Source organism: Anomaloglossus baeobatrachus, chromosome 10 (genome assembly GCF_048569485.1).
Source record: "Anomaloglossus baeobatrachus isolate aAnoBae1 chromosome 10, aAnoBae1.hap1, whole genome shotgun sequence".
NCBI classification, from domain to species: Eukaryota; Metazoa; Chordata; class Amphibia; order Anura; family Aromobatidae; genus Anomaloglossus; species Anomaloglossus baeobatrachus.
In genome coordinates, this window is record NC_134362.1 from 32926868 (window position 1) to 32953675 (window position 26808).

At 39.2% G+C, this 26808-nt stretch overlaps 1 protein-coding gene across 9 annotated transcripts in view; it reads right to left on the minus strand.

Moving 5' to 3' along the window:
- Positions 1–26808, minus strand: part of MICAL2 (microtubule associated monooxygenase, calponin and LIM domain containing 2) — a 336247-nt gene that overhangs the window by 92449 nt on the left and 216990 nt on the right. For 6 of the 9 annotated variants that reach the window (XM_075325683.1, XM_075325688.1, XM_075325685.1 and 3 more), the window contains 5 exons: positions 26601–26702; positions 25286–25372; positions 22905–23091; positions 20581–20663; positions 17062–17161 (listed from right to left, as the gene is read on the minus strand). In XM_075325683.1, the coding sequence (XP_075181798.1) occupies positions 17062–17161; positions 20581–20663; positions 22905–23091; positions 25286–25372; positions 26601–26702 (559 nt within the window). Of the gene's footprint in view, positions 1–6730; positions 6949–12366; positions 12419–17061; positions 17162–20580; positions 20664–22904; positions 23092–25285; positions 25373–26600; positions 26703–26808 lie in introns of those variants that run through there. The other 3 variants (XM_075325691.1, XM_075325689.1, XM_075325690.1) reach the window with 3 other exon arrangements.

Below are 26808 nucleotides of genomic sequence, written 5' to 3' on the forward strand. Positions count from 1 at the left end.
TTTTCATTTTATAAGACGCACTGGATTATAAGATGCACCTCAAATTTAGAGGTGGAAAATAGTAAAAAATAATTTTCAATGTTAAAATGAGGGTCCGTCTTATAATCCTGGTGCATCTAATATTAGCTCACCAGGAGGGAGCAGCTCAGAAGGGTCAGAGGAGGCAGGGTCGGCGAAGCTGTGGGCTCGGAGGAGGAGGTTTCGTGGCTCAGAAGGGTTAGTGGACGGAGGGTCGGCGTTACTGCAGGCTGGGGGGTGTCCTGGCGGCTGGATCCATTGATCTGCCGGCGGGCTACGGCTATCATTAAACTGCTGGCGGTTGACTCAAAAGACTTCAAGAAAATAGCCGCGGAGGCAGTGTGTGCAAAGACCAGTCTCCGCGGCCATTTTCTTGAAGTGCATGGTGTCAACCGCTGGCTGTTCAATGGTGCCCGTCGGCAGATCATTGGCACCCACCACGACACCCCTGAGCCCGCAGTATCACCAACCCTCCATCTTGTAGCTTTCCTGAACTGTTCCACTGCAGTTACACCCCCTCCTCCGAGCCCTCAGTATCACCGACCCTGCCACCTGTGACCCCGCTCCACCACTGCCGCCACCCCGGTAAGCCATATCCGGATTTTAAGATGCACCTCCATTTACCCCCCCCCCAGTTTTTTCGGAAAAAAATGTCTTATGATCTGCAAAATACTGTATTCTCCATTACTGGTATATACTCTCTTATATACTCTCCTCAGTACTGGTATATACTCTCCAGTACTGGTATATGCTTTAGAACATGTGCTACATAAAGAACGAAGAGCAGAAATTCCTAATTTCTGTGTGTGATGTGTATAGAAGACATCATAGCAGCTTGTTTCCACCCACCAACTCAGAGACAACTGAAAATCTGAAAATTTAAAATGGAACCCAAGAGAACCACGATTGCTGGCCATTTAATTTCCACAAATAGTTAATCCTCATGAACACACAAAGGAGAGCTAGAAATGGAAGGTACAATATAACAATAAAAAAAGAATAAAAGAGTAGTTCTCAGGAGACCGGATATTAGATTACAAAAAGTTCTAGGAAATGTAAAAATTAATGGTAGAAAAAAGGTTAGGAGTGACAAAGGATAATGTGGATGAGATCCAAATAGATGGAGATTTACAAAATTGGGACTAAGAAAAGCAAAAGGTGTAAGATTAAAAAAAAAAAGACACTGAAGTTACAAGGACAAGAGTATAGAACGTTTTTGAAAAAAACAAAAGTTAAGATTGTATAATGGGACCGATGGGTTAGAGGAAGATGTAACAAGAAAAAGCAAAGAAAAGAATAAAGAGGTGAATAGACGGGAAGATGAAATATTATCTAGAAAGAGAAAAATGGTTGACGTCTAAATTGGGGAAAGAGGGTTGAACGTTAATATGAGGAATAAAAACTAAGTTAGATGTTACTAACTATGTTAGATCTAGAAAGGAATTGTCATCTCTCTGTTATAAGAGATTAGTGACAGGTTGTGCGTCTGAGTCAAACTTTACCTGGTGAGGCTCTGCTATTTCTTTCTTTTGGGAAAAAGAGGGTTAATGTCAGTTTGCTTTCCAGTATCCTCAGTTTCCTGATCAGGGTTTGGACCGCTCCCAGTAGAGTGTACCGGTTATTCACTCTCATTTGGATGCTTGGCCTGGAGTTGCAAGGAGCTGCTGAAGCCTTTTCTTGGAGTTGCTGGTGTGGCTGCAGTCTTGGTTCTGACTGCAGCAGTCTGTTGTTGTGTTCCCCCATCTGTTTTCCTTTCCTGGTGTGTTTTTTCAGTGCAGCGGTGGGACTAGCATCCTGCACCTGCCCACTCCCTAGCCAGGGACTATTGTAGGGTCATCCCAGGGCTTCAGATTCCTGCTCAGCGACAGGTGAGGAACCTGTATAGGGACTGGTTAGGAGTGCAGGGTACAACAGCAGCTAAGTGGAGAAAGTGACCATTTTCCCTTGATCTAATGCTAGGGCCCGCCACTGTTAAAGTGTACCCCTTGTTTGTCGTGGTGTTTAAAATATTTAGTTGTGTATTTGGCCTCACGTCAGACCTCTCCTAGTCCGTACGTGACAAGAATGACACAATCATACAGCTGGGATTGAATAAGACACAAGATCCAAAAGGAATAAGACCACTTTAGACTTTAATAGTCAGGAAGATCTAAAAAAAAAAACCAGGCCCAAGTAGATTAAAGGCTAAAAGAAGATATTTTTTTAAAAAACACATAAAACTTGGTTTACCAAAAAACATATAGGACAAAGGATATATAAAAGCAAGTAGACTTTAGAAAGATATTGATGGAAGTTAAAAAAGATCTAGGAAAAAAACCCGATGAACATAGTTAAAAAAAGACAAAAGGAGAAAACAAGAGCAGAATGGAAGAAGACACGGGGACATAGTTGTTGTCAAGTAGTCAAGGTAAAAGAAAAAGTTGGAGATGGGGATTATTGATCTATAATATCTGTCTTTGGCTACTATTTTGGATTTGTGAAGAGGGCAAATCCAGAAAACAAAAAGAAAAAAAAAATCCTTTTATCATCAATGGAAGACCGAAGGCCTAAATAGAATGCACGACTCTATGGAGAATCACTATTTATCTTACAGAGACCGGAATATATTGTAACAGGTGTGGAAACGTGTAAGGCTATGTGCGCACGTTGCGTCGGAGTACCTGCAGTTTATTCTGCACGTTTTCCTTCCCTTGGTTTTTGACCAAATGGCTTTTGACCATTTTTTAGCGCTAAAAACGCATGCGTTTTTACCGCGTTTTTAGCGCTTTTTACCTACGTTTTCACCTGCGTTTCTGCAGATGCGTTTTTGAGATCAAGACACTGAGAAATAAAGTTGAATTAGTCAAAAAGAATGAAAAAAGAGAAAAAAAGTATAAAATTAACTTTTAATAAAACTATATGGAAAATTATCATTTTTAATGATAAAATAGTGGTTATGCACATTTTATCAGAAAAATAGGTGAAGTTTCTAATTTTTTAACATTTAAATTTTCGGTTATTGTGTGTGTGTAAAGGAACATTAGAACCCATTAAATTTTGTCCAGAAAAGCATGCGTTTTTGGAGCCAAAAACGCAGTGGAAAAGCAGGTAAAAAGCATGAAAAACGCAGGAATTGTGGTTTTGGTTGCGTTTTGCTATTTCTCATTGACTCCAATGTTAAGGAAACGCTGCAGAAATGGCAAAAACAACTGACATGCTGCTTCTTTTTCAGCATGGTTTTTGACCACAAATATGCAAATTAAACGCTGCAGAAAAAAAAGCAAAGTGCAGACAGGATTTCTGCTTTTCCCATAGACTTTGCTGGCAATCAAAAACGCATGCGTTTTAGCGCAAAAACGCTGCTGCTAAAAACGCTGCAGAAACGCGGAAAAAAACGCAACGTGCGAACATAGCCTAATGGTTAATGATCTGCTAACATTATGAGGTTTCTTTGTGTTCTGTTTTATATGATGTATATATGACAAATTCATTTTTAGAGATGATCCAACATATTGGGTGGGGTAGGGCATTTGTTTGTTTTTTTTGGTCTTTTGCAATCAACTGCAAAAATAAAATATTGTTCCAAACTGACTAAAGGCACATTTACACTGGTCAATAATCGGGAACAAGGTTCCTAGGAATTGTTTTTTTTCAGGCTGACAATTACTTGACTGTGAAGCAAACCACTCATTTGTAATATAATTTTTAAGCTTGCCTAAAAATTATCATTCTCAGTGGCGCATTTAAACTGGTTAGTAAACAGGAATGAGGTTCCTAGGAATTATAATGTTTTTCAGGCTGCCAATCACTTGACTAGTGAGCAAACCACATATTTATAAAATAACTTTTAAGCTTGCCTAAAAATTATCGTTTTCAGCAGTGCATTTAATTATTTAATTCAATAATCAGGAATGAGGTTCCTAGGAATTAGATTTATTTTTTTAGGCTGCCAATCATCTGACTGTTGAGTAACCACTCCCTTATAAAATAATTTTTAAGCTTGCCTAAACTGAAGCACATTTAAACTGGTCAATAATCAGGAATGAGGTTTCTAGGAATTCTGATTTTTTTTTTCGGGCTGCCAATCACCTGATTATTGAGCAAACCACTCATTGTAAAAGTAAAATAATTTTTGAGCATGCCTAAAAATTATCATTCTCTGTGGTGCATTTACACTCGTCAATAATCGGGTACAAGGTTCCTAGGAATTATAATGTTTTTCAGGCTGCCAAGCACCTGACTATTGAGCAAAACACTCATTTGTAAAGTAATTTTTAAGCTTGCCTAAAAATTATAATTCTCAGCAGCACATTTAAACTGGTCAATAATCGGGAACGAGGTTTTCTAGGAATTTTTTTTTTCAGTCTGCCAATGTCTATTGAGCAAACCCCTCATTTGTAAAGTAAAATAATTTTTGAGTACGCCTAAAAATTATCATTCTCAGCTGCGCATTTAAATTGGTCAATAATCAGGAACGAGTTTCCTAGGAATTATGATTTTTTTCAGGCTGCCAATCACCTGACTATTGAGCAAACCACATATGGTTTTTATAAAAATAACTTTTAAACTTGTCTAAAAATTATTATTCTCAGCAGAGTATCTACACTGGTCAATAATTGGGAATTAGGTTCCTAGGAACTATGATTATTTTCAGGCTGCCAATCACCTGATTATTGAGCGAACCACTCATTTGTAAAGTAAAATAATTTTTAAGCTTTCCTAAAAATTATCATTCTCAGTGGTGCATTTACACTGGTCAATAATCACAAACGAGGTTTCTAGCAATTGCTTTTTTTCAGGTTGCCAATCACTTGACTATTGAGCAAACCACTCATTTGTAATATAATTTTTAAGCTTGCCTAAAAATTATCATTCTGAGCAGCACATCGTACTGTGTAAAATAGGACATGTGCTGAGGAAAATAACAGTAATGCATTTGCACAGAACGATCTTACTAACCTACATATAGCCAATCAGTGGATGTTTAACAGCCAGTGTGAATACAACCTTAGGGTACCGTCTCACTAAATGACGTACCAGCGATTTCGACCACGATACTGGTCAGGATCGCTGGTGCGACGCTACATGGTCGCTGGTGAACTGTCAATCAGGCAGATCTCACCAGCGACCAGCCACCAGTGACTCTGTGCTTGGTAATCAAGGTAAATATCGGGTAACTAAGCAAAGCGCTTTGCTTGGTTACCCGATATTTACCTTGATTACCAGCGTACACTGCTTAGCGCTGACTCCCTGCACACGTAGCCAGGGTAAATATCGGGTAACTAAGCAAAGCGCTTTGCTTGGTTACCAGCGTACACTGTTTAGCGCTGGCTCCCTGCACATGTAGCCAGGGTAAATATCAGGTAACTAAGCAAAGCGCTTTGCTTGGTTACCCGATATTTACCTTGGTTACCAGCGTACACTGCTTAGCGCTGGCTCCCTGCACACGTATATCGGGTAACTAAGCAAAGCGCTTTGCTTAGTAACCCGATGTGTACCCTGGTTACGTGTGCAGGGAGCCAGCGCTAAGCGTTGTACGCTGGTAACCAGGGTAAATATCGGGTAACCAAGCAAAGCGCTTTGCTTAGTTACCCGATATTTACCCTGGTTACCAGTGTACACCGCTTACACAGAGTCGGTGCTTGTTGGTCTCCCGCCGTCAAACACGCCGATGTGTGCTGCATAGCGGGAGACCAATGAGCAAAAAATGAACCAGAACAGTGTGTAACGATCAGCGATCTCACAGCAGGGGCCAGATCGATCAGGTCACTGGTACGTCAAAAAACCTGTAACTTAGCAGCGATCTCGCTATGTGAGAAGTACCCCTTAGACTTTTTTGATTACATGGTCATCTTACCTCAGTTTGGAGTCGACTTAATCCCCATTTTTGGTAAGACAGATAAGTATCCTTGAAAACTGTGAATTTTTTTTTTTTCAATAAAACCTTCTCTTTACCCTATATGAGGCTTTAATTTTTTTTTTGTCAGAATTCCTTTCTAGCCAAGATCATTTCTTTCAACTTGGTCCAGGTTTACATAAGTTTCTCCCGTATTTGCACCATGTACAACCGAAACTTTGTGATGGGTGATATAATGGCTTTCATCGTATATGCCGACCGAGAGTGGAAATGAAACATGAGCTGAAAGCTGAAAAGGTATTTAAACAAGTATCAGGGCGAAAACTAAACTTGGTGACTCATAAAAAGTTTTTTTCGTTTAGTCGATACCAAACATGTACTTGTATATTGGAATAAATCATTCTGATAAGACTTGTATAAGAAGGGAGGACATCAACACCAACGGAGACGTAAGGAAGGACAGCACTCAAGAGGGAAGACAGTTTGAAAAATTCTTCTGAATTCTTTTTGTTTTCGAAAATACATTTCATTTTTAAATATCCTATTAGGGAATTCTGTGCTTGTCGTGGGAGGACCCAGATTCAGAATATTCCTCTATTTGGGTATGTTTTATTCCCTCAAGAAGGATTCCAAAACCTCAAAAAGTTGATACAAAAAATCTGCAGCTATTCCGGGCTCGATTTTATTGCGTGTCTTATAGTAGTGACATCACGGAGCCCCTTCAATGACATCACTAGTCTAATGGATCAGGTCCACCTTTTTCTGAGCTGTGGTCGATATATGAATGACTTGTTAATAAATTGTAGATCTTTAGAAAAATGCATAAAATATTTGAAAGTCGAAGAAGAATGGGACAAAATAAATTAAACCAGAGCATTTAACGAATGACTATATTTATTCTTGCTTACAGAGTATATGCCATCACAAGTCTCTGTATGTCTCAGGCAGACATGACATCAGATTGAAACACAAGATAAAAAAAAATATATATTCATTCCATTTGGTAAATTATGTGACTTAAGATTCTAAGCAATAACCTGCCGCAAAAAAAACCAAGAGGGAGACGAGTGGAAAAAATTCCATTTGAGAGGTGTCTGAAACAGAAGAGAAAACAAAGAGGCATGGAGCAAAGCCGGTTTTGTATCAGACGAGAGGTGCGGGGTGAGGTTATTTATCATGCAGAGTACGGACACAGCTCAGGCAAGAAGATCAACGTGCAGTCAATGTAGCATCGGGCGAGACATAAGTGGACAGAAAATGGAGTTGATATGCATGGGGCAGATATGCCGTATATGCGGATGTACAGGGGCCTTGTAAACTAGGAGGGTCACCAGGATCTTTAAGTGCTACTTCATATTGCTCCCTGTATAAATACTTGTACAATTTACTCAAAAGGGTTCCGTTTAAATTTAGCATTGGTCGAGACGTAACAACAGAAAAGAAAGTTCATATGTACGGGCAGATATGCCATATATGTGGCTGCATAGGGGCCTTATAAACTAGGAGGGTCACCAACACCTTTAAGTGCTACTGTACAGTGCTCCCTGTATAGAGCTTTCTACAATTTATTCAAAGGGGTCTGTATGAATTTGCTGCAGTGAGCTCCCCCTAATGGCAGATGCTGGCAGTAAAGATTTTATTATTTAATGCATAATGGCCCTTTCAGAAAACTTTTTACGTGATTGGTGCAGTCTGAACACTAAAAGAAAGGGGCCCACACTGAATGCTGCTTTTCAACCTTTTAATAAAAAATTGAGAGGCAGTGAGCTCCCCCTAGTGGTGGATTGAAACGTCAGAGCTTTAAGTTTACTGAGTTTCACCGAAAATAAGCCCTTGAAAGATTTTTCGGGTTTTGTAGAGTATGCTTAAAACAAGCACTACTCCAAAAATAAGCCCGAGTTGCAGTTCATTTTTGCGTACCATACTAATAGTATCCTGAAATGGGGCTTGGGCAACCCTTTCGGAATATGTAACTTTTGTTGCTGTATGTTGCCCTTTTATGTTGCTGTAAACCACAGAAAGTTTATATTCGCATTCCAGCTATTAATTCCAAATGAATATTCACCTCTTCTGCCACTCATAATCCCGCCCATTCCTCGGCACTCTAATCATTGATTGGGTACAGTCAGACTGTCATATTACTCGCCCGAGGTAGCCCTTTCAGGTTCTGTAAGTTTTATTTCTGTAAGTTGCACCATTGCATTGCTGTAAGCTGCAGAAATGTTATACTCGCGTGCCAGCTGTTAATGCAAAATGAATATTCACATCTTCCCTTGCCCATAATCCTGCCCTGTTCGCCATCTTTGCTGGAGTCAGTGCAGTCAGACTGTTGTATTACCTGCCCCAGGATGACATCGTAATCCTTGGACTGGTCGGCATCTCTCCCAAACTGAGCTGGACAGCATGTATTTCTATGGAGATGTCACTATCAGGCCAAGAGAGCCACCGGCCACTCCAAAGATTGCAATGTGATCCTGGGGTGATCCTTTGATGACAGTTTGGCTGCACTGACTCAGGCAAAGAGGGCAGCCAGGATTATGGGCAAGGGAATAGGTGAATATTCATTCTGCATTAACAGCTGGCGCACAAGTATACATTTTCCGCAGCTTACAGCAACGCAATGGGGCAACTTTTTAAACTAGATAATTGGTGATACCAATCAGTACAGAAATATTGGATTTGGACGTGTATTTTTGATGGACCCTACAAATATGTTCATATTTTTTTTTCACAAATGTAATAACCACCACCTTCAAAAACAATTTAAGTTGTGGTCATGTCCTAATAAATGTATAAAATCTGGGTAAGTACCAAGTCTGGACTGAGCATTTAGAAGAACATATTTCCAAAAATGTTCAATAAAATTTTAGAACATAAATTTTGGCAAATTTCCAATAAAGACCATTTAAAGGTAAACTATCAAATTGTCTGGTTCATTCATACCTATTATATTTTACTGATGCTATAATAACTTTGCACTGAAGACACAATTATATTTACTAAAAATCCCAACAGAGTCCATCATAGACCTGATGAATCCAGTTTCACATAGGCTCCTCCCCCTGTGACCCGTCCACTCAGCAGAGATGGGAGAGGTCACATTATTGCTCTCAGACCGGACGCTGGCACACGCCGGACTGGCACTGGAGGAGAATATTTAGAGAATATAATTGTGTCCATTATTTTGACTATAGGCCGCTTTACACGCAACGACATCGCTAATGAGATATCGTTGGGGTAACGGAATTCGTGACGCACATCCGGCGTCGTTAGCGACGTCGTTGCGTGTGACACCTACGAGCGACCGCTGACGATCCGAAAAATGGCAAAAATCGTTGATTGTTGACACGTCGTTCCTTTCCCAAATATCGTTGCTGATTTTGGACGCAGGTTGTTCGTCGTTCCTGAGGCAGCACACATCGCTACGTGTGACACCCAAGGAACGACGAACAACAGCGTTCCTGTGCCCTCCGGCAACGAGGTGGGCGTGACGTGAATGCGGCTGCTCTCCGCCCCTCCGCTTCTATTGGTGGCCTGCTCATTGACGTCGCTGTGACGCCGCACAAACCGCCCCCTTAAAAAAGAGGTTGTTCGCCACCCACAGCGACGTCGCTAGGAAGGTAAGCCCGTTTGACGCGTCCTAGTGATATTGTTCGCCATGGGTAGCGATTTGCCCGTGACGCACAAACGACGGGGTGGGTGCGATCGCTAGCGATGTCGCAGCGTGTAAAGAGGCCTTTAGGCGTCCTGAAGTTTCTGTCCCTTTAATGACGAAGCCACAATTATTTGTTTCCAGGAACAATTACATAGCGGTGTAAAATACAATTGGTTTAAGTATTAAAAACAATTAGCGATACAATTCAATTATCATTTGGACACAAAAGTTTTGCAACTTTCTAGCAAACTTTCACGGGATTTTGTTCCGGTTTTCTAGATTCCAAAAGTATCAGATTTGTCGACCTTTATATTAGTGCAAAAAGGCATGTATTTTTAGATTTCACTTAGTTTTTGCCACTTTTGAGATGTATTTGGGAATGATAGATCTAAGCCACATTAGATTGTGTCTTTTATTCTAGATTTCAGGCTGATTGTGCTCACAGTTGTCCGTGTTCACACATTGCAGCCATAAATTTCCCGGCACATGATGTCTACAAATCCGGCAAGATTTTCAGGAGTAAAATGCTTCAGGAAATGTGGGCGACTTTTGCACTGAAGCATCTTTTTTGGTGTCTTTTTGGGCATTTTTTACATCTTTGGCAACCAACTTTGCTTTATAAACTCATATTGAATAAACTAGCGAGCATCTTCCAAGCAGAAGCTGCAGGAAGAATGGACCGGGCACGTCTCTTAACCCGACTTTGCAGTTTTAGAAACCTAAAGCCATTAAAAAAAGCTAAAAAGACTGAACATACAAACAGCGAGCCGTTTTTACATTGTTCATTCTTCTTAGCATTTATTTAATACTTTTTCAGGAAGTTTAGGCTGTGTGCGCATATTGCGTTATTGGATGCAGATATTCCTGCATCTCTTGGCACAAAAAAAGCAGCGCAAAAATGCACGTTTTTGCCTAGTTTCTGATGCGTTTTTGCATGAGCTTTTTCATTGCTTTCAATGGTGAAAAACACATGATGGAAGGCTATGTGCGCACAATGAGTATTTGGTTACAGAAATTTGTGCACCATATCTGCATTTCTTGGCAGAAAAAGTCCGTTCTTGCCAGGTGTTTTAATTGTGTTTTCGGTGCGTTTTCTATGCATTCTGGGGTGGAAAACCACTGAAAGAATTGACATGCTGCTGATTTATTTTCTGCACCAAATCTGTAAGGGAAAAAAGCAACGTGCACAAAACTTCAGGATTCTCATGACTTTAATGACATGAGGATTTGCTTGTTTGTGACAAAACTGCCTCCAAAAATGCATAAAATCGAGATAAAAACGCACTGTGGACGCACAGCCTTACTGAGCATACCTGCCATACAGATATGTTGTGTGCATACATTTTTATGTGTTTTCTAGTGCAGTTTTGTCTCAAAACTGCAAGCAAATCCTGATGCCAGCAAAGTCAATGAGAATCCTGAAGTGCTGTGCACATGAGTTTTATTTCCTTGCAGATTTGGTGCAGAAAGTAATCTGCTGCATGTCAGTTCTTTCAGCATTTTTGCAGAGTTTTTTGACCCATTGAATTGAAAAACACATGCAAAAATGCATAAAAAGCAGCAAAACTGCAGAAAAATGCAAATTGCAGCAAAAATGCATAAAAAAGTGGCAAAAATGCATCAAAGTGCAACAAAAAAAGCATAAAAATGCATGCTAAAATGCAGCAAAAAAAGCATTAAAATGAAGCAAAAAGCTGCAAAAAGGTATCAAACATGTGTAAAAAATGTATCAAAAACGCATGCAAAAATACGAGGCCAAAAATGCCGCAAAAGGCAGCAAAAATGCATCAAAACTCGGCAAAAATGCAGCAAAAAACATCAAAATGCAGCAAAAATGTATAAAAAAAGTATCAAAAACGTGTCAAAAATGCATCAAAACCACATGCAAAACTATGATGCCAAAATGCAGCAACATGCAGCAAGGATGCATGAAAACGCCTCAAAAAATGCATCAAAACTTGGCAAAAATGCAGCAAAAAAAAGCATCAACATGCAGCAAAAATGCACAAAAAAAGCTGCAAAAAGGCATTAAAAAAATGTATCAAAGAGCAACAAAAAATGCATAAAAAACGCATGCAAAAATATGAAGCCAAAAATACATAAAAATTCGGCAAAAATGCATAAAAAAAGTGGCAAAAAATGCATCAAAAAGGCATTTTTTGCTATGTTTTTCCTGCCAAGAGATGCAGAACTAGTGCAGAAATTTCTGCGTCCAAATACTCAACATGTGCACATAGCCTTACATTGTAAAGCACTACAGCTGTGTGACCAGGACTTGGTTAGGACATTATAGTCCTTTAATGACAACAAGCAGAGGTCTTGAAATTAGTGAGGAATTGAGACACAAAGTCTAATAGAAAGTTGCAGACCTTCCGTAACACAAAGCTTTATTTACAGAAAACAGATACGTTTGTTGCATTATGGTATAAGTTTTCAAGTTCGTTGGGCCTCTAACAATGAAGGCATGGCAGGTCTTAGTTGACCATCTCTCAAGGCTACGTGCCCTCGGCCCTCCAATAAAGCGCCCGTCTTACACTCCAGTTACAGCCCCGAGCCCCAATAAACCCCTCTGATTACAATCTGTAAATACTTTGCTTTATGAGATTTTTTCGGACACATCACAAGCAATGTTATTAGTAGCAATAATGCGCAGGCAAGTGAACAACTGATTACACAATGCAGCGCTGCAGACAAACACAAATTGCTCCATGACGGTTATAACACACAAGACAATTAGAAGGGTAAATGTCGTTAGCTCTGAAGGAGTTTCACAAAAACATACAAAAATTCAGGTTAAAAAAATTATTTGGAAGTATTAGTTACAAAAACTTCTGACGTCGGCAAGCGGGAGAATCACCTTATAGTAGTTCAGCCAACAAGAGGGCGAAGAAGTGGAATGTGAGAATGAACTAAAGGAGCCGAGGAAAGACAAGAAAAGAGAGAAGAGAAAAACAGCAGGAAAAGAAAACCTAAATATTTGGAAATCGAAAACCAGAATCCAAAAATTCAAACCAATAACATAATTTTTCAAAACATAAGAACATTCATTGACATGCGGAACTTTATAATTGTACATCCCCTCCCGTCCGCCTCTTGAAATAATCAAACCTATGAAATGTTTCCTAAAATTACATTTTTTGGCAGAAATGTATCATTTTTTTTCTTTTTGCAATGATTGGGACCATGCCAGGAAAAAAAACAGGATATGAAGAATGTAGCAAAAACGTTGGTTGCAATTAAATGGTAGGTTCAATTTTGAACATCATTGTGCAGTTACAAATCTAGATCCTGTCATATACCGTAGTCACAACCAAAGCTGTATTCAAAAGTACCTTCTGATTTAATGGCAGAGGGGTTAGCCAGGGGCGCAACTATAGTAAGTGTAGCACCGGTGTCCCTGCGGGGACACCAACTTACCACCGCCTGCAACCCATGGCTGTCCACATGTCCTCCTACTTTCTTCTCCCCAGGTCTCCAGGAAGTGTGCTTAGAGGGCTGGCACGCTATTTCCAGGAAATGCACTATATATTTAAGGCACCCTCCCATTAGGGGAGGCGCCTGCACAACACTTTTAGTTAGTCAGTCAGTCTCCAGTCTGCTAGCTAATTAGTTGTCAGGTCCTGAGCTCCTGTCCTGTTATCCCTGTGTCTGACACCTGTACCTGTCTTCCCATACCTATCTGTCCCTACTGTGCCTACCATACCTGTCTGTACCCACCTGCCTGTCTGCCTCTGTCATCCCGTCTGCACCTGTGTTTATACCTGAGTCCATCACCTGTCCTGGGGGTCAGCTGCTACAGTGCCAGTTATTGCCCTGGGAGTGGTACCTGGTGTCCGCCTCATGGTAGGGGGTAAGCCTGGTCACCCCTGTGGTCCAGTGGTTCCACTAACCCTCCTTGCTGCCCCTACACTGGCCGCGAGCTTACAGTAGGTGCAGAGGGTGCAATTGCACCTGGCACCCAGAGGCTAGGTGGGTCCAAAAGTTCCCTTTGGCCCATATAAAAAGATCATTACTGCTAAAGAATTTGGATACTTGGGGTCCCTGATAAGACATTTTGCATTAGGGCCCATGAGCTTCACGTTACGCCACTGGGGTTGGCTCAAACTCTTTCTTCCGGAGCACAAAGCCCCCCCTGCTTCCCGGTTTCCTGGATGATTGATACTTCAGTCCAGAGGCCAGAGGTATGGTGGAACTGCCAGTCTGAATTATGTGCTCTCCAATGTTTCAAGAGAAGGGCACTGAATCAGTCCGAAACAGCAAGAATTAAAGCCAAACGCTGTGCTTCTACCTTTAAGGATCAGCCACTTCTGCCAGACTCCAGAGGTGGCCAGTAACCTATCCAATGAGCAATAAACTATTCTTGAAAGGTAATTTGCAAAACTGCTTTGTTTTCCAATCCCTTTGCAATTTTACCCATTAATGAAGTTGTGGAAACCCCTTTCAAAAGTTGCAGGAGCTCAAATATGCTTGCTGTCCCTTTTGTTTCAGTGTCTGTATAGAACAGTGATCTCCCACCTGTGGCTCACCAGCGATTGGCGCACTACAACTCCCAGCAATCCTGAACAGTCACAGACACAGATTGGATATTGTAATATTCCAAACAAAAACTTCAGCAGTGAATTTTTTTGTTTGGATTAATTTGACTTTTTAACTTTTGAGCACCACCCTAGACAGTCGAGCCAGGTTCTCCTGTAATTACTTGGATATTGCTTTAGACCATGCTGTTCTATGGTGGATACAGTACAGTAATGTGATTTGAAAAATAAATCTCACAAAATGCTATAAAACATGGGATTTCAGTGTCTGACAAAACAATGCAGCAATACGTCAGGATGCAGCTCTGGATGTGATTAAGGTATATAAACAGAATGTAACAAAATAAGAAACAATATTTACAAACTTAGTCTTTGTTGATAAATAGAATGTGTTCTGCAAAAAGATGTTCAAAACGATTCCTAGAGGCAAAGAATCAAAATATCTCAAATATCTCAAAACAATGAACAATTTGCAAAATACAGTTCCACCGCAGATCCAAATCATTGCACCTCCTCCTAAAACCCAAAGCCCACAGCTAATGCTGAGTACACACATCCAGTAATCATCCGTTAGAATGGATCTGTTGGCCAAAAAGTTTGTGCAAACACAATTTTTTTTTCCGTTTTGAAGAAATTGATTTTTGCAGGATCCGTTTTTTTAACATACGAGTCTATGGAGAACGGATCCGTTACCTGATTCCATTTTTTGCTTACTTCATCAGTTTCAAATGGTATACAAATAGCAATCCATTAACGATCCATTTTCATAGACTCCACATGTTAAAAAAATGGATCCTGCAAAAATCTATTTTTTCAAAATGGACAAAACTGTTGGGTTTGCACAATTTTTTTTTGCCAATGAATCCATTCTAATGGATGATTAATGGACATGTGAACTCAACCTAACAGGTGAGCCATCACCATGACAGGGTCATACCTGGCATATCACATCACATAGAAATTTCAAGAAATTTTGCTCAGGTTTTGCTTTGAATTTTTTTGACATGACATTGAAATGATTTGAGCAAAATTTATGGAAATCACATTTGGGAGCTCTTTCTATTGCACAAAACATTAGTATAAGCAAGGCAAAGAAACAGAACATTGTAGACAATATAAAAACAATATGAATATAAAAATTAAAAAAATTAATAAAATCACAAGTTAACAAATCTAAATAGTATCAAATTAGTGTGTAAAAAAAAAACAGTAAAAAGTGACTTTGCAGCCTCACATGTAAGTGAGTGAATATGTAATGCAGTAATTGGCACAGCAGGTCAGTAAAGAACCAGCAGGGGGTGAAATGTACAAATTTGGCGGTCAAATTATTCACAATTTTTTTTTTTTTTGTTTTTGCTTTTTTTTACCCTCCAGATTGCAAGAATTCTTAATTCTCAAGATGACAAATGTGGTTTATATAAAATTGGAAATGGCAAGATTGTAGAAATCACCTCACATCTAAAACTTATACAATGATCTACTGTAGCTAAACAAAACATTATAAAACTGAATCTAAAATTGGAAATGTTTGACTTTGTTGTTTTTTTTTAAGAAATGTTCTTGTTTATTGTTTTTAAATTAAATATAGCTTTGCTATTTTTTGTTATAGAATTATTCTTTGAAATGTTATTTTATATATTTTTGGCAATTAGAAATGTTTAGACCATAATTCCCTATTTGAGAATTTCTTGCATAGAGTAAAGTTACTTTGTTGCATAGAGTAAAGTTACTAACAGGTTAAAAATTTTAAGTAAAAAGATAAAAATTGGATTCTAAGTCTTAATAACTAAATAATTTGATTAAAATTGATAGAAAATTGTAAAATCAATTTTGGGATGTCGTCTATAGAATGTTTACAATGCTATCTGATTGTAAAAATTAATAACAGGTTAAAAATTTTAAGCAAAAAGATAAAAATTGGATTCTAAGTTTTTCAGTCACAAGAAGTAATAAATAATTTAATTAAAATTAATCCAAAATTGTAAAAAAAAAAATTGGGATGTCGTCTATAGAATGTTTACAATGCCATCTGGTTGTTAATATTATTAACAGGTTAAAAATCTTAAGCAAAAAGATAAAAATTGGATCCTAAGTTTTTCAGTCTTAATAAGTAAATAATTTGAATAAAATTGATCCAAAATTGTAAAAAACAATTTGGGGATGCCGTCTATAGAATGTCCACAATGCAATCTGGTTGTTAAAAGAAGCACCTTTTTTCCATATCCCATTATGAGATTAAATATTTTCACCTCCAGATAAATTTACACAATTGCAAAAACAAAAAATGACTTAGGCAGCCGAGATGGACCAGGACAATATGTAATAGTACCAGAGTATACGCTGAAAGAATTTGGTAAAAATGATTTTTTTTTATGCCCTGGTCACATTGTTAGGATGTATTTGTTCTATGTCAAGTAAATTATGAACCACTATGGAGGGGAAATTAAAGGTGAGAAATGTATATTTACAGGGGGAACATTTTTCTGCTGGTTCTTATAGAAAACCCCTAAAATTTGCCATACATTGGCATAAAATGAGTATAAACTGTAAACCTGAAATATCGGACTTTTGCGTACAAAAAGTGCAAATCTAAAGTAATTCCTTCAATTAGCAATTTGTAAAGACAGCATCAGGGCGATGTGTGACAGGCCATCACTTTGCGGAGCACTCAAAAGGGGAAAACCTTCCCGCATCTAGTGATGTCATCAAATGACGTCACATCTAACTGTGTTTGTACCAAAATGTGTCGTGTGCTTGCTCAACTATGAATTGCAGGGAAGGTCCTGCTTCTTGGACCATGAGGGTTAGTACTTCGTAAAGCACGTACAGAAATGGAACACTCACGCTCAGCAGCTCATAAAGGTAGGAATAGTTTTGCTCATTGTCCCTGATATGGCGTCTGGCGTCATGCACTGCGCCACGCGTCCAGTTAGACAAGCGGCTGGGGATGGCAAGGATGTCCCTAGTCACCGTTAGAGGCCAGCTTAGCGTTTTCCTAAATAAGGAAGTCATGATACCTGGGGAGCTGTCCTCCGAACTGCTGCCAGCGCTATAGGGACTGTCCGTCGTGATCTCTGCAGTTATGGCTTCTTCCTTTTTCCAAGTTTTATCTGAATCCTGAGAGAGAGGCATGGTCATTAGTGAAACAAGGCAACAACTAAAGTAATTGTGGCCGTACTCTGCAGCCGTTGTGTGATGACGTTCTACAACAGTCTAGACAATTGTTACATGGAGTTTTGCACGGAACTCATCGACAGTCAAGATGGTGTGAAGCTCTGTTCCCATTGCAGATTCTACTGCTCCATCCAATGGTTTCTCTGGTGTCTCTGATCAACACAGGCAGACTCAGGCATCGACCTGCTGTGTGCTCAGTCATAGTTGGCTAGCAAGAGTTAACCTTTGCTAGCCTGCTCATTAGGTTTTTTTGATCACATGTTGTATGGAAGCCAATCACATCTGCTTCTCTCATATTTATGTTGGAAGACATCTTCTACCCACGCCCACTATAGTTTATGCTGTGTTGATCTGTGAGGTGTGGTGCCCCAGACTGGCAGGAGAAAGTTTCTTTTGTTCTTGGTGTCATTGTGGAGTTACCCGTTGTCTTGTTGTTTCCTCCTTGCTCTTGTTTACCTCCTTATCCCTTATTGTCTTGTACCTCTGTGTGTGTGTTGTGTGACAGAGTTTTGGTTTCCCCTGTTTGTCTATTTCTCTGGGTTAAATCACACTCCTGTCTCTGCCCCCTTGGGGGAAGGAGGTATAAAATGAGGAGCAGAGCCAGGAAGGAGACTCGGGCATCCCCACCTTTAGGGGTACCCCTCAGATTAGGGATAGAAAGGGCCCCTAGCCTGAGGGTCATCTTAAGTGCCCCAAATTCCTGCTATCCCCATAGTTTTCATGACAACAATGCTCCATGAGCTGTACAGGCTGAACAATCAGAGGCTGCAAAGTCGTGTAGTCCTTACATCTCCAGGATGTTGAATGCAGTGTTGGATGCAATAGGAGTGGAATTTTAAATTCTTCAACATTATATTAAGTATAAAACTAAATATAAAACCTATTCTTAGCTTCATAAAAAGTAATTCTGGAAAAATGCAATTTACCAAAATAGAACACATTTTTGTGTACTGGGAGCCGAGGAACGGGAGAAGGATCTAGCAATAAATATTATGCTCGGTGGAATGAGAATGTCGGATACAAAGAACAATGTTTGTTTTGGAAAAGTAAACAGGAAAGTGTTGCCTGCATCGGGTCCCAAAGCAACTGTCACACGCAGTTTTGCACAAACGTCGCCGACTGTCATGGCAGTATTGGACTCTGTTCAGATCCAGATTCTGACACTTCACCTGATGGTTTCTCTGGCGTCTGGGATCAACACAGGCGGACTCAGGCATCAACCTGCTGTGTGCTGATTCATAGGCAGGCTAGCAAGAGTTAATCTCTGCCAGTCTGCTTGCTCCTTTAATCACATGTTGTGGGGAGATTTATTACATCTGCTCCCCTATTATTTATGCTGGTGGAATCCTTCTACCCATGTCAGTTATAGTTTATTCTATGTTGGTCTGTGAGGTGTGGGGTCTCAGGTGAAAGTTGTGCTTTTTGCTTGGTGCGGTTGTGGAGTGTACCCCTGTTGTTTTGTAGCTTCCTTCCTGCTCTTCTTTTTCCTCCTGAATATCTTATTGTCTTTACCTTTGTGTGTGCTGTGTGACAGAGTAATGTTTTTTTTTCCCTTATCTGTCTTAATCTGTGGTTTGAACACACTTCTGTACTGTTCCTCTCTCAGGGGAGGGGAAATTAGATCAGGACTGGTCAGGAGCAGAGCCAGGAAGGAGACTCGGGCCTCTCCACCATCAGGAGTATCTCTGAGATCAGGCATAGCATAGGGTCACCTAACTTGAGAAACAGCTTAGGAGCCCCGATCCCTTGCTATCCCAAAAGACACCATGACAGCAATCTTTACTTCATTCATTCATTCTGTTGTCAATATGTGATTCTTTTAGTTATTCCCTAAAACATACAATAATTCAATCACTTACCCAACTTTATTTAGTCAGTCCCCAAATCATTCAGTTCATTTTTTCACCCATTATCCATTCATTCGGTTATTTTCCAAACTATTCCTTATATTCCTCCATTAATTATTCAACCATTTTTCATTCACCTATTATTTCTTCACTCATGATTTTATTCATTTGGCCATTCTCCAAATCAAGAAATCTTCCATCCATTATTTTTTTTTATTAATTCGGAAGTTTACCAAAACCTCCCTTCTCTCAACCATTATTTTTTTAGTCATTCATACATTCACCTGTCCACATTTTTATTAATTTAGTCATTCCTCAAATCATTAATGTATTAATTAATTCAATTACTATTTATTATTATTATTATTATTATTATTATTATTATTATTGCACCATTTATTCCATGGCACTTTACATGTCAAAAGGGTATACATAGTAAGGACAAGTACAATAGTCATGAACAATACAGGGCAACGACTGGTTCATTCATTTATTCAATCAAACCTTACATCCATAATTTCATTCAATCATTTACCTATCCATTTTTCATTCATTGATTAATTCATTCTTCACATAATTCTTCACATCATTCATTTACTTTTCTTTTTCATTAATTTTCTTATTCTCCAATTCATTTTTTCATTTACTCAACCATATTTCATTCATTGACTTTTCTTTTTCATTAATTTGCTCATTCCCCAATTCATTCTTTCATTTACTCACCATTTATCATTCATGCATTCATTCATTCATGCAGTCATTACATCATTCATTTACTTTCATTTTCCTTAATTTGCTCATTCCCCAATTCATTTATTCTTTCATTCACTCAATCAATCATTTTTCATTCATGCATTCATTACATCATTCATTTACTATTCTTTTTCATTATTTGCTTATTCTCCAATTCATTTATTCTTTCATTCACTTAACCATTTTTCATTCATTCATTCATGCAGTCATTACATCATTCATTTACTTTCATTTTCCTTAATTTGCTCATTCCCCAATTAATTTATTCTTTCATTCACTCAATCATTTTTCATTCATGCATTCATTACATCATGCATTTACTATTCTTTTTCATTATTTGCTTATTCTCCAATTCATTTATTCTTTCATTCACTTAACCATTTTTCATTCATTCATTCAGTCATTACATCATTCATTTACTTTTCATTTTCCTTAATTTGCTCATTCCCCAATTAATTTATTCTTTCATTCACTCAATTAATAATTTTTCATTCATGCATTCATTACATCATTCATTTACTATTCTTTTTCATTATTTGCTTATTGTCCAATTTATTTATTCTTTCATTCACTCAGCCATTATTGATTCATTCATTTGCTTTTTATTTATTTGCTCATTTCTCAAATTATTCATGCAGTCAATTACTAATTCATTCATTTGTGTTTTATTCACTCATCAACCCATTCATTTTTTTTCACTTATTTGTTTAGTTACTTTTCTATTGTTTTAGTGGCTGCAAAGCAAAAAGAAAATGTCCTCACCTGGCTCTTTGAGTCCGTTCTGCGTTTGCGCTGCTTATTGTTGGAAAACGAGTGCATGAAGTGCGGCTGGCAGTAAAATTTACCTGTTAAATAAAGACATGATATTTTTAGACTGTAATTATGAATAATTTAAAAGCTTAGCACATTTACATAAATTGATTTCCCATCATATAAATGTTACCAGCAGCACTCGCTCTACATACAGGAGAGTTCTAGTCATCACTAAGCCCTTGCCCCCTGTTGGCCGCCAACATAGCTGATGCAAATGGACACACAGGGGCACGATTTATTATTATGATGTCTTTCTATGGTTCATTATGTGTCAGTTTTACAATGGAAGAATATGAGCAGCATGCAGATCTTATTCTGTTTTCCTAAAAGCTAACACATAACAGAACCATGTAATCTAAGAAAAAGACTGATGGCACATCCTACCTTTCTAATGTGAACAAGTGAAAACTGAACATGAAACATAGTAACAAAAACCCAACAAAAAAAAGGTCGCCTTGCTGTTGGCTGTTGGGCTTACATAAAACTGGCCATTTTTTGTGCTAAGAATCTCAATTTTTCCATGTTTTTCATCGCAGAAATGCATATCTACCCTGTTTCCCTGAAAATAAGACATTCCCTGGAAATAGGACCTAGTAGAGTTGTTGCTGAATTGCTAAATATAAGGCCTCCCTGGGAAGTGAGACCTAGCAAAGTTTTTGTTTGAAAGCATGCCCGCCGAACAGAACACCGGGGCATGTTGTACATGGAAATAATGGTAGTCGCAAGAAATTCTTGATAGGATTCACAGTTTGTCTGTTTATGCTGGTTTGTGATGACCACTACTGTACAGTATATAATAAATGTTCATTTTTTCTGTTGAACAATAAATGTTCATTTTTCTTCATGAAAAAATAAGACAGCCCCTAAAAATGGGACCTAGTGCATCTCTGGAAGCAAAAATTAATATAAGACACTGTCTTATTTTCGGGGAAACGGTATATTCCCATATTCATTGTTCCACATATCTTAGAACTGCAGAGTGCAACTGTCTCCTTTTTGTTACTATGTTTCATGTTCAGTCTGCACCTGTTCACATTAGAAATGTGGGATGTGCCATCAGTCTTTTTCTTAGATTGCAGGGTTGTGCCTTCTCATTGAGCTCTCCTGCTCTTCAGCCTCAGGCTATTTAAATTCTCCATTTGCAGGTTCCTGTCCACCCATAAATTGTAGATTTTTTAACCCAAAGGAAGGCATTAATTTGATAGGGACCCAACAAAAGCAGGTTGCCTTGCCGCTGGCTGTTGGGCTCACATAAAACTGGCCATTTTTGTGTGCTAAATATCTAAATTTTTACATGTTTTTCATAGCAGTAATGCATGTCTGCATTCCCCTATTCATTGTTCCACATATCTTAGCACTACAGAGTGCAACTGTCTCCTTTTTGTTACATAACGGAACCCAACAGACTCCATAATAATCAACACCGCCCGCCTGCTGCCATTTAAAGCAACGGATCAATTTTTTAGATTTATTCCAATTCTCTATTCCTAAAAACACAACAGACAAAGGGATTGTCTGAATCGAGGTATTACAATCATTTTTCCATTTTTATATTTTTTTTATTTTTAGGAATAGAGAAGCCTATGGAAAAAAAATACATCAAAAACACCACACCTAGCTAATGCTGCATTTGGGAAAAAAATGGCAGCGGTCTATAAAACACATCAAAACACATAGGAAATCTTTCCAAATTGATTTCACACGAAAATATGGAATACTTCTGCAATAAACAAAAACATTTTTTCTGAAAAATACTGAGTGAAAATACCCTTAAGAGGGGTTGTATCCAGCTTCAAACTTGTCCCTTATTTGTAGGGCTGGGAATAACTTCTCAATGACTGAGGGTCTCATTAGCAAGAGTTAACTTTTAATAATCTGCTTGTTAGGCTTCTTTGATCACATGTTCTATGGAAGCCCCATAGAGCATGAATGTAACGGAGGAGAACTTATTCGATTTCCATCCCATGCAGACAAGGATCTTCAGAGCCCTAATTTCACAATCAATGGTGGTCCCAGCAGTTGGACCCTCCAGCAATCGGGAATGTGATAGAAATCAGGGGTGGCTGAGAACTCGTACTGTGCCCGCAGAGTCCACCAAATCCTGAAATTTCATAGTTGAGGCTTGCTACAATCCCATCCAATCTTTGAGCTAAAAAGTGATACATTGTTACAAATTAGAGCAGGAAATGATCAAGATTCCGCGCTTGATTCTTTAGCCTTCGAGCATGGTTAGAATATATTATTTTAGTAAAATTTCAGGGAAGGGTTCTTACCTTCTTCCATGTTGAAGACATAATTTCCCAGACGGAGAACCGATGAGCAGAACGAGCACTTGAAACATTCTCTATGGAAGAAGTGTCCCTCGGCGCTCAGCCGCTCCACCACGTACACGCGCTTCTTGCAGAAGTAACAGGTGTCGCTGCCTCCGATATTTGGGGGGAATTCCTTCCGTAAAGAGCCCTGAAACAGAACAAAGAATGTGGAAATCAATAACTTGTGTACTGGGAACTGTCAATGGTCAGGGGAGGCCGGTGCAGACTGATAACTGGAAGAGTCAGATGTTGTGGGAGAAAAATAATGGATTAATCACTGCAGGAAAAGTTTCACAATCAGATAAGAAAAGTTGTAGGAAGGCTGCAGTGTTATTGATTTCTATGGGCTAAAAATAGTTTTAGACTTTATGCCCCCATACACATTATATGGCTGCCTACTGAACAATGCTTCATCTGATCGTTTGGTCTTTGATCCCATGCTGTGCGGGTGCCAGTCCTGTTCGCTTCCCTCCTACATATACTGGCTGGACTATTCCATTAATGCCAACTATAGGTTCTCTATACTGGTCTGGTGAGGTGTTGTGATCCAGACTTACTGGTGGTTGTTGTGCATTACTTCTGTCAGTGGTTGTGGTGTTAACTTTTGTTGTCTTTTTGATGCTGCCTTCCTGCTCTTGCTTTTCTCCTTAGTCTACTACTGTTTATTCCTGTGAGTTTACAGTGTGTCTGAGTTTTGGTTTTTCCCTGTCTGTCTACATCTGTGTTTCCATCATACTCCTGCCCCTTCCTTCCCTGAGGGAAGTAACAGATTAGATCTGGTAAGGAGAAGAGTAATGCATGGGGCTCCAGCATCTCTACCTTCAGAGGTAATCCAAAGGTAAGGGATAGAATTGGGTCCCCTAGTGTGAGGGACAGTAAGGGGGCTCGTATACTGTCCCTCAAGCTAGGAGACCATAGGCAATCCTCCACCTCTGGATTACCCCTGAAGGTGGAGACGCTGGAGCCCCGTGCCTTACTGTTCTCCTGACAAGATCGAATTTGTTACTTCCCCCAAGGAAGGAAGGGGCAGGAGTGTGATGAAAACACAGATTTAGACAGACAGGGGGTAAAGCCAAATTAAGAAACAATGCAAACTCACAGGAATAAACCAAGGAAGACTAAGGAGAAAAGCAAGAGCAGGAAGACAGCAACAAAAAGACAACATGGGGAATGAACAGTAAGGCACAGGGTTCCAGCATCTCCACCTTCAGCGGTAATCCAAAGGTGAAGGATAGCCTAGGGTCCCTTGCTTGAGGGACAGTATAGGAGCCACCTGTCCCTCAATATCCTGCAGTCACATCGTGACACTGAAATTGGACACGGCATATTATCATTTCCTTCGGTAATTAATTGGCTCATGCTCCCATACATATTATTGTGTCGGCTGAAGCCGTCGATATCAGCAAGTGCGACCATCATTAGTGTAATGTGTATGGGGGCTTTACACAGTTATGATAAATTTATTCCATTGCAATACATATATTTGAGAGCCTGAAGGGGTTATAAAAGATAGAAGTCCTACTCTAGAACCTTAAATTTTACACTAAGCACAACACAAAGTATCAGTTTTCCCACTATTAATTCATATGTCAATTTTTTCTCATACACAATAAATGTACCAATTTTTATCACTAAGGTGGATCTGATTTTGATCCATTTTTGTTCCGAGTCCATTTTTACCATCCATGTATCATGTGCTATTTTTATCATAAAAGAAAAAAGACTGATGGAGGTTTCCCAGAAATTCTCCTTGCAACTAGTCAGTGAAAATAAAAAGACATCAAAGAGATACAACACGGATAGCATATCTGCGTTTTCAAGTTTTTGGTGCACTCGTTCACTTGAATAAGCAAATTTGAATATGTATATACTATAAAGGGTCCGCATGCTGCCTATTAAAAAAGGACTGAAGCGGGTTTCCCAAAAATTCTCCTGGCAACTAGTCAGTTAGAAAATGACATCAAAGGGATACAACACGGATAGCCTATGTGCACTTTCTGCTTTTTGGTGCACCTGTTCACTTGAATGAGCAAATTAGAACATGTAAAAAGCCCCATATACTATAAAGTGTCCGCATGCTGTCTGTTTCTCAAAAACTCTTCTGGCAACCAGTCAGTAAAAAAAAAAATGACATCACAGGGATACAACACGGATAGCATATGTGTGCTTTCTGCTCTTTGGTGCATAGGAAATGTGAAAATCATAAGTAGGTATGTGGTTTAACATGATCCATAATCTCTGGTTAATTTCAAGTATGCAGCTTTTTTGGGGGTGAAATATTATGCCCTTCTGTAGCAGATCAGAGCAAATAATTAAACCTGAGCAAAAGGGGGAATTTTTACCTTGTGGAGAGGAGAGACAGAAGAAGGAGAAGTAGGAGAAGAAGAGGAATCATCAAAGAGCTCAGTCACCGCTGCTTCCGGAGAACTCTGAATGTAACACAAAGTTATGTTATTCATCTGCTAAACCACAACGGGGCAAAACTAGAGACAAAGGCTGCACTTACACAGCAGTCACCTCCAGAGCTGCATTCACTATTTTAGATTCCTTTTACTGCACTTATTATTGCCGTATGTAGATCATGTTAAAAGGAACAGACCCATGGTTTCCATTGATAAGAGAATATGTAGCAACTGCCATAAACTAAGACAATCAGTTCTTATATCTCGTTCTGTGTTAAACAGGACCAACCACCAAGATTTTCCGATATAAATTAAAACCAGTGCTAAACTGGCGCTATCATGCTGATTCTATACATACCTTTAGTTGTGAGATCGGATGTATAATTTCTGAAATATAAGCAAGTAAAGTTTATGAAATGCACTGTTATTTGATTGATAGCAGCTACAGAATATCTAATAGGTGGGTCGGGTTTTGCTAGTTATTCCCGCCCTTGTCTGCTGCCTGTCCTTCCTCCCCCTGTCTCTGTTATTAAAGGGGGAGGAGGAAAGGAGGAAGGACAGGAGGGAAGACCAGGCAGCAGACAGGGGCGGGAATAACTAGCAAAACCCGACCCACCTATTAGATATTCTGTAGCTGCTATCAATCAAATAACAGTGCATTTCACAAACTTTACTTGCCTGTATTTCAGAAACTATACATCCGATCTCACAACTAAAGGTATGTATAGAATCAGCATGATAGCGCCAGTATAGCACTGGCATTAGTTTATATATGAAAATCCGGGTGGGTTGTCCTCTTTAATGTTTTGAACAGATTCTTTTTCCGTTTATATATTCTTTCTAATTATCTTGGAGCAGTGAAACCCCCTATACGTGACTTACTATGACCTGCAAATTAGTTCTTTTAGCTGTAAACAGTGGGAGGTGCCCACCACTTTTTTTTGCCCTTTTTTGCCCCATAGACCTTGATCTTGTCCTCTTGTATATACCAGGGAATTGACAGAAGTGCCACATACAATAGGTCGATTAATTTTAGGATTTCTGCCATCAGGGGAGTGACTGTGAAAAGATTAAATCCTGTTCTAGATGTGACAGGAGCGAAGATGAAACATCAAGATCAATATGGAAATATGTCTAAAATTAATCTACACTAAACTAAGAAATAATCAACACTTTATGTTGTTTTTACTATTACCCCTTTTAGATCGATACTGTGTGAACTCTTGGATGGCGGTGGCGGATTTTTGCTGCTTACCAGCTCTGGAGATCTGATTTTGGATTTGTGATCACTCATGTATAGATTGACCAGGACTTCCGCTACCGCACCTATCCTGCTGGACACATTTCCTACGGTCATCTATCCGACAAGAGGTAGAAATGGAATATGAGTGGAGAAAAGAAGAGGAGAGTAGAGGACAGAGAAGCCAAGACGACTGCACAGCCAATGACCGCACACGGCAAAT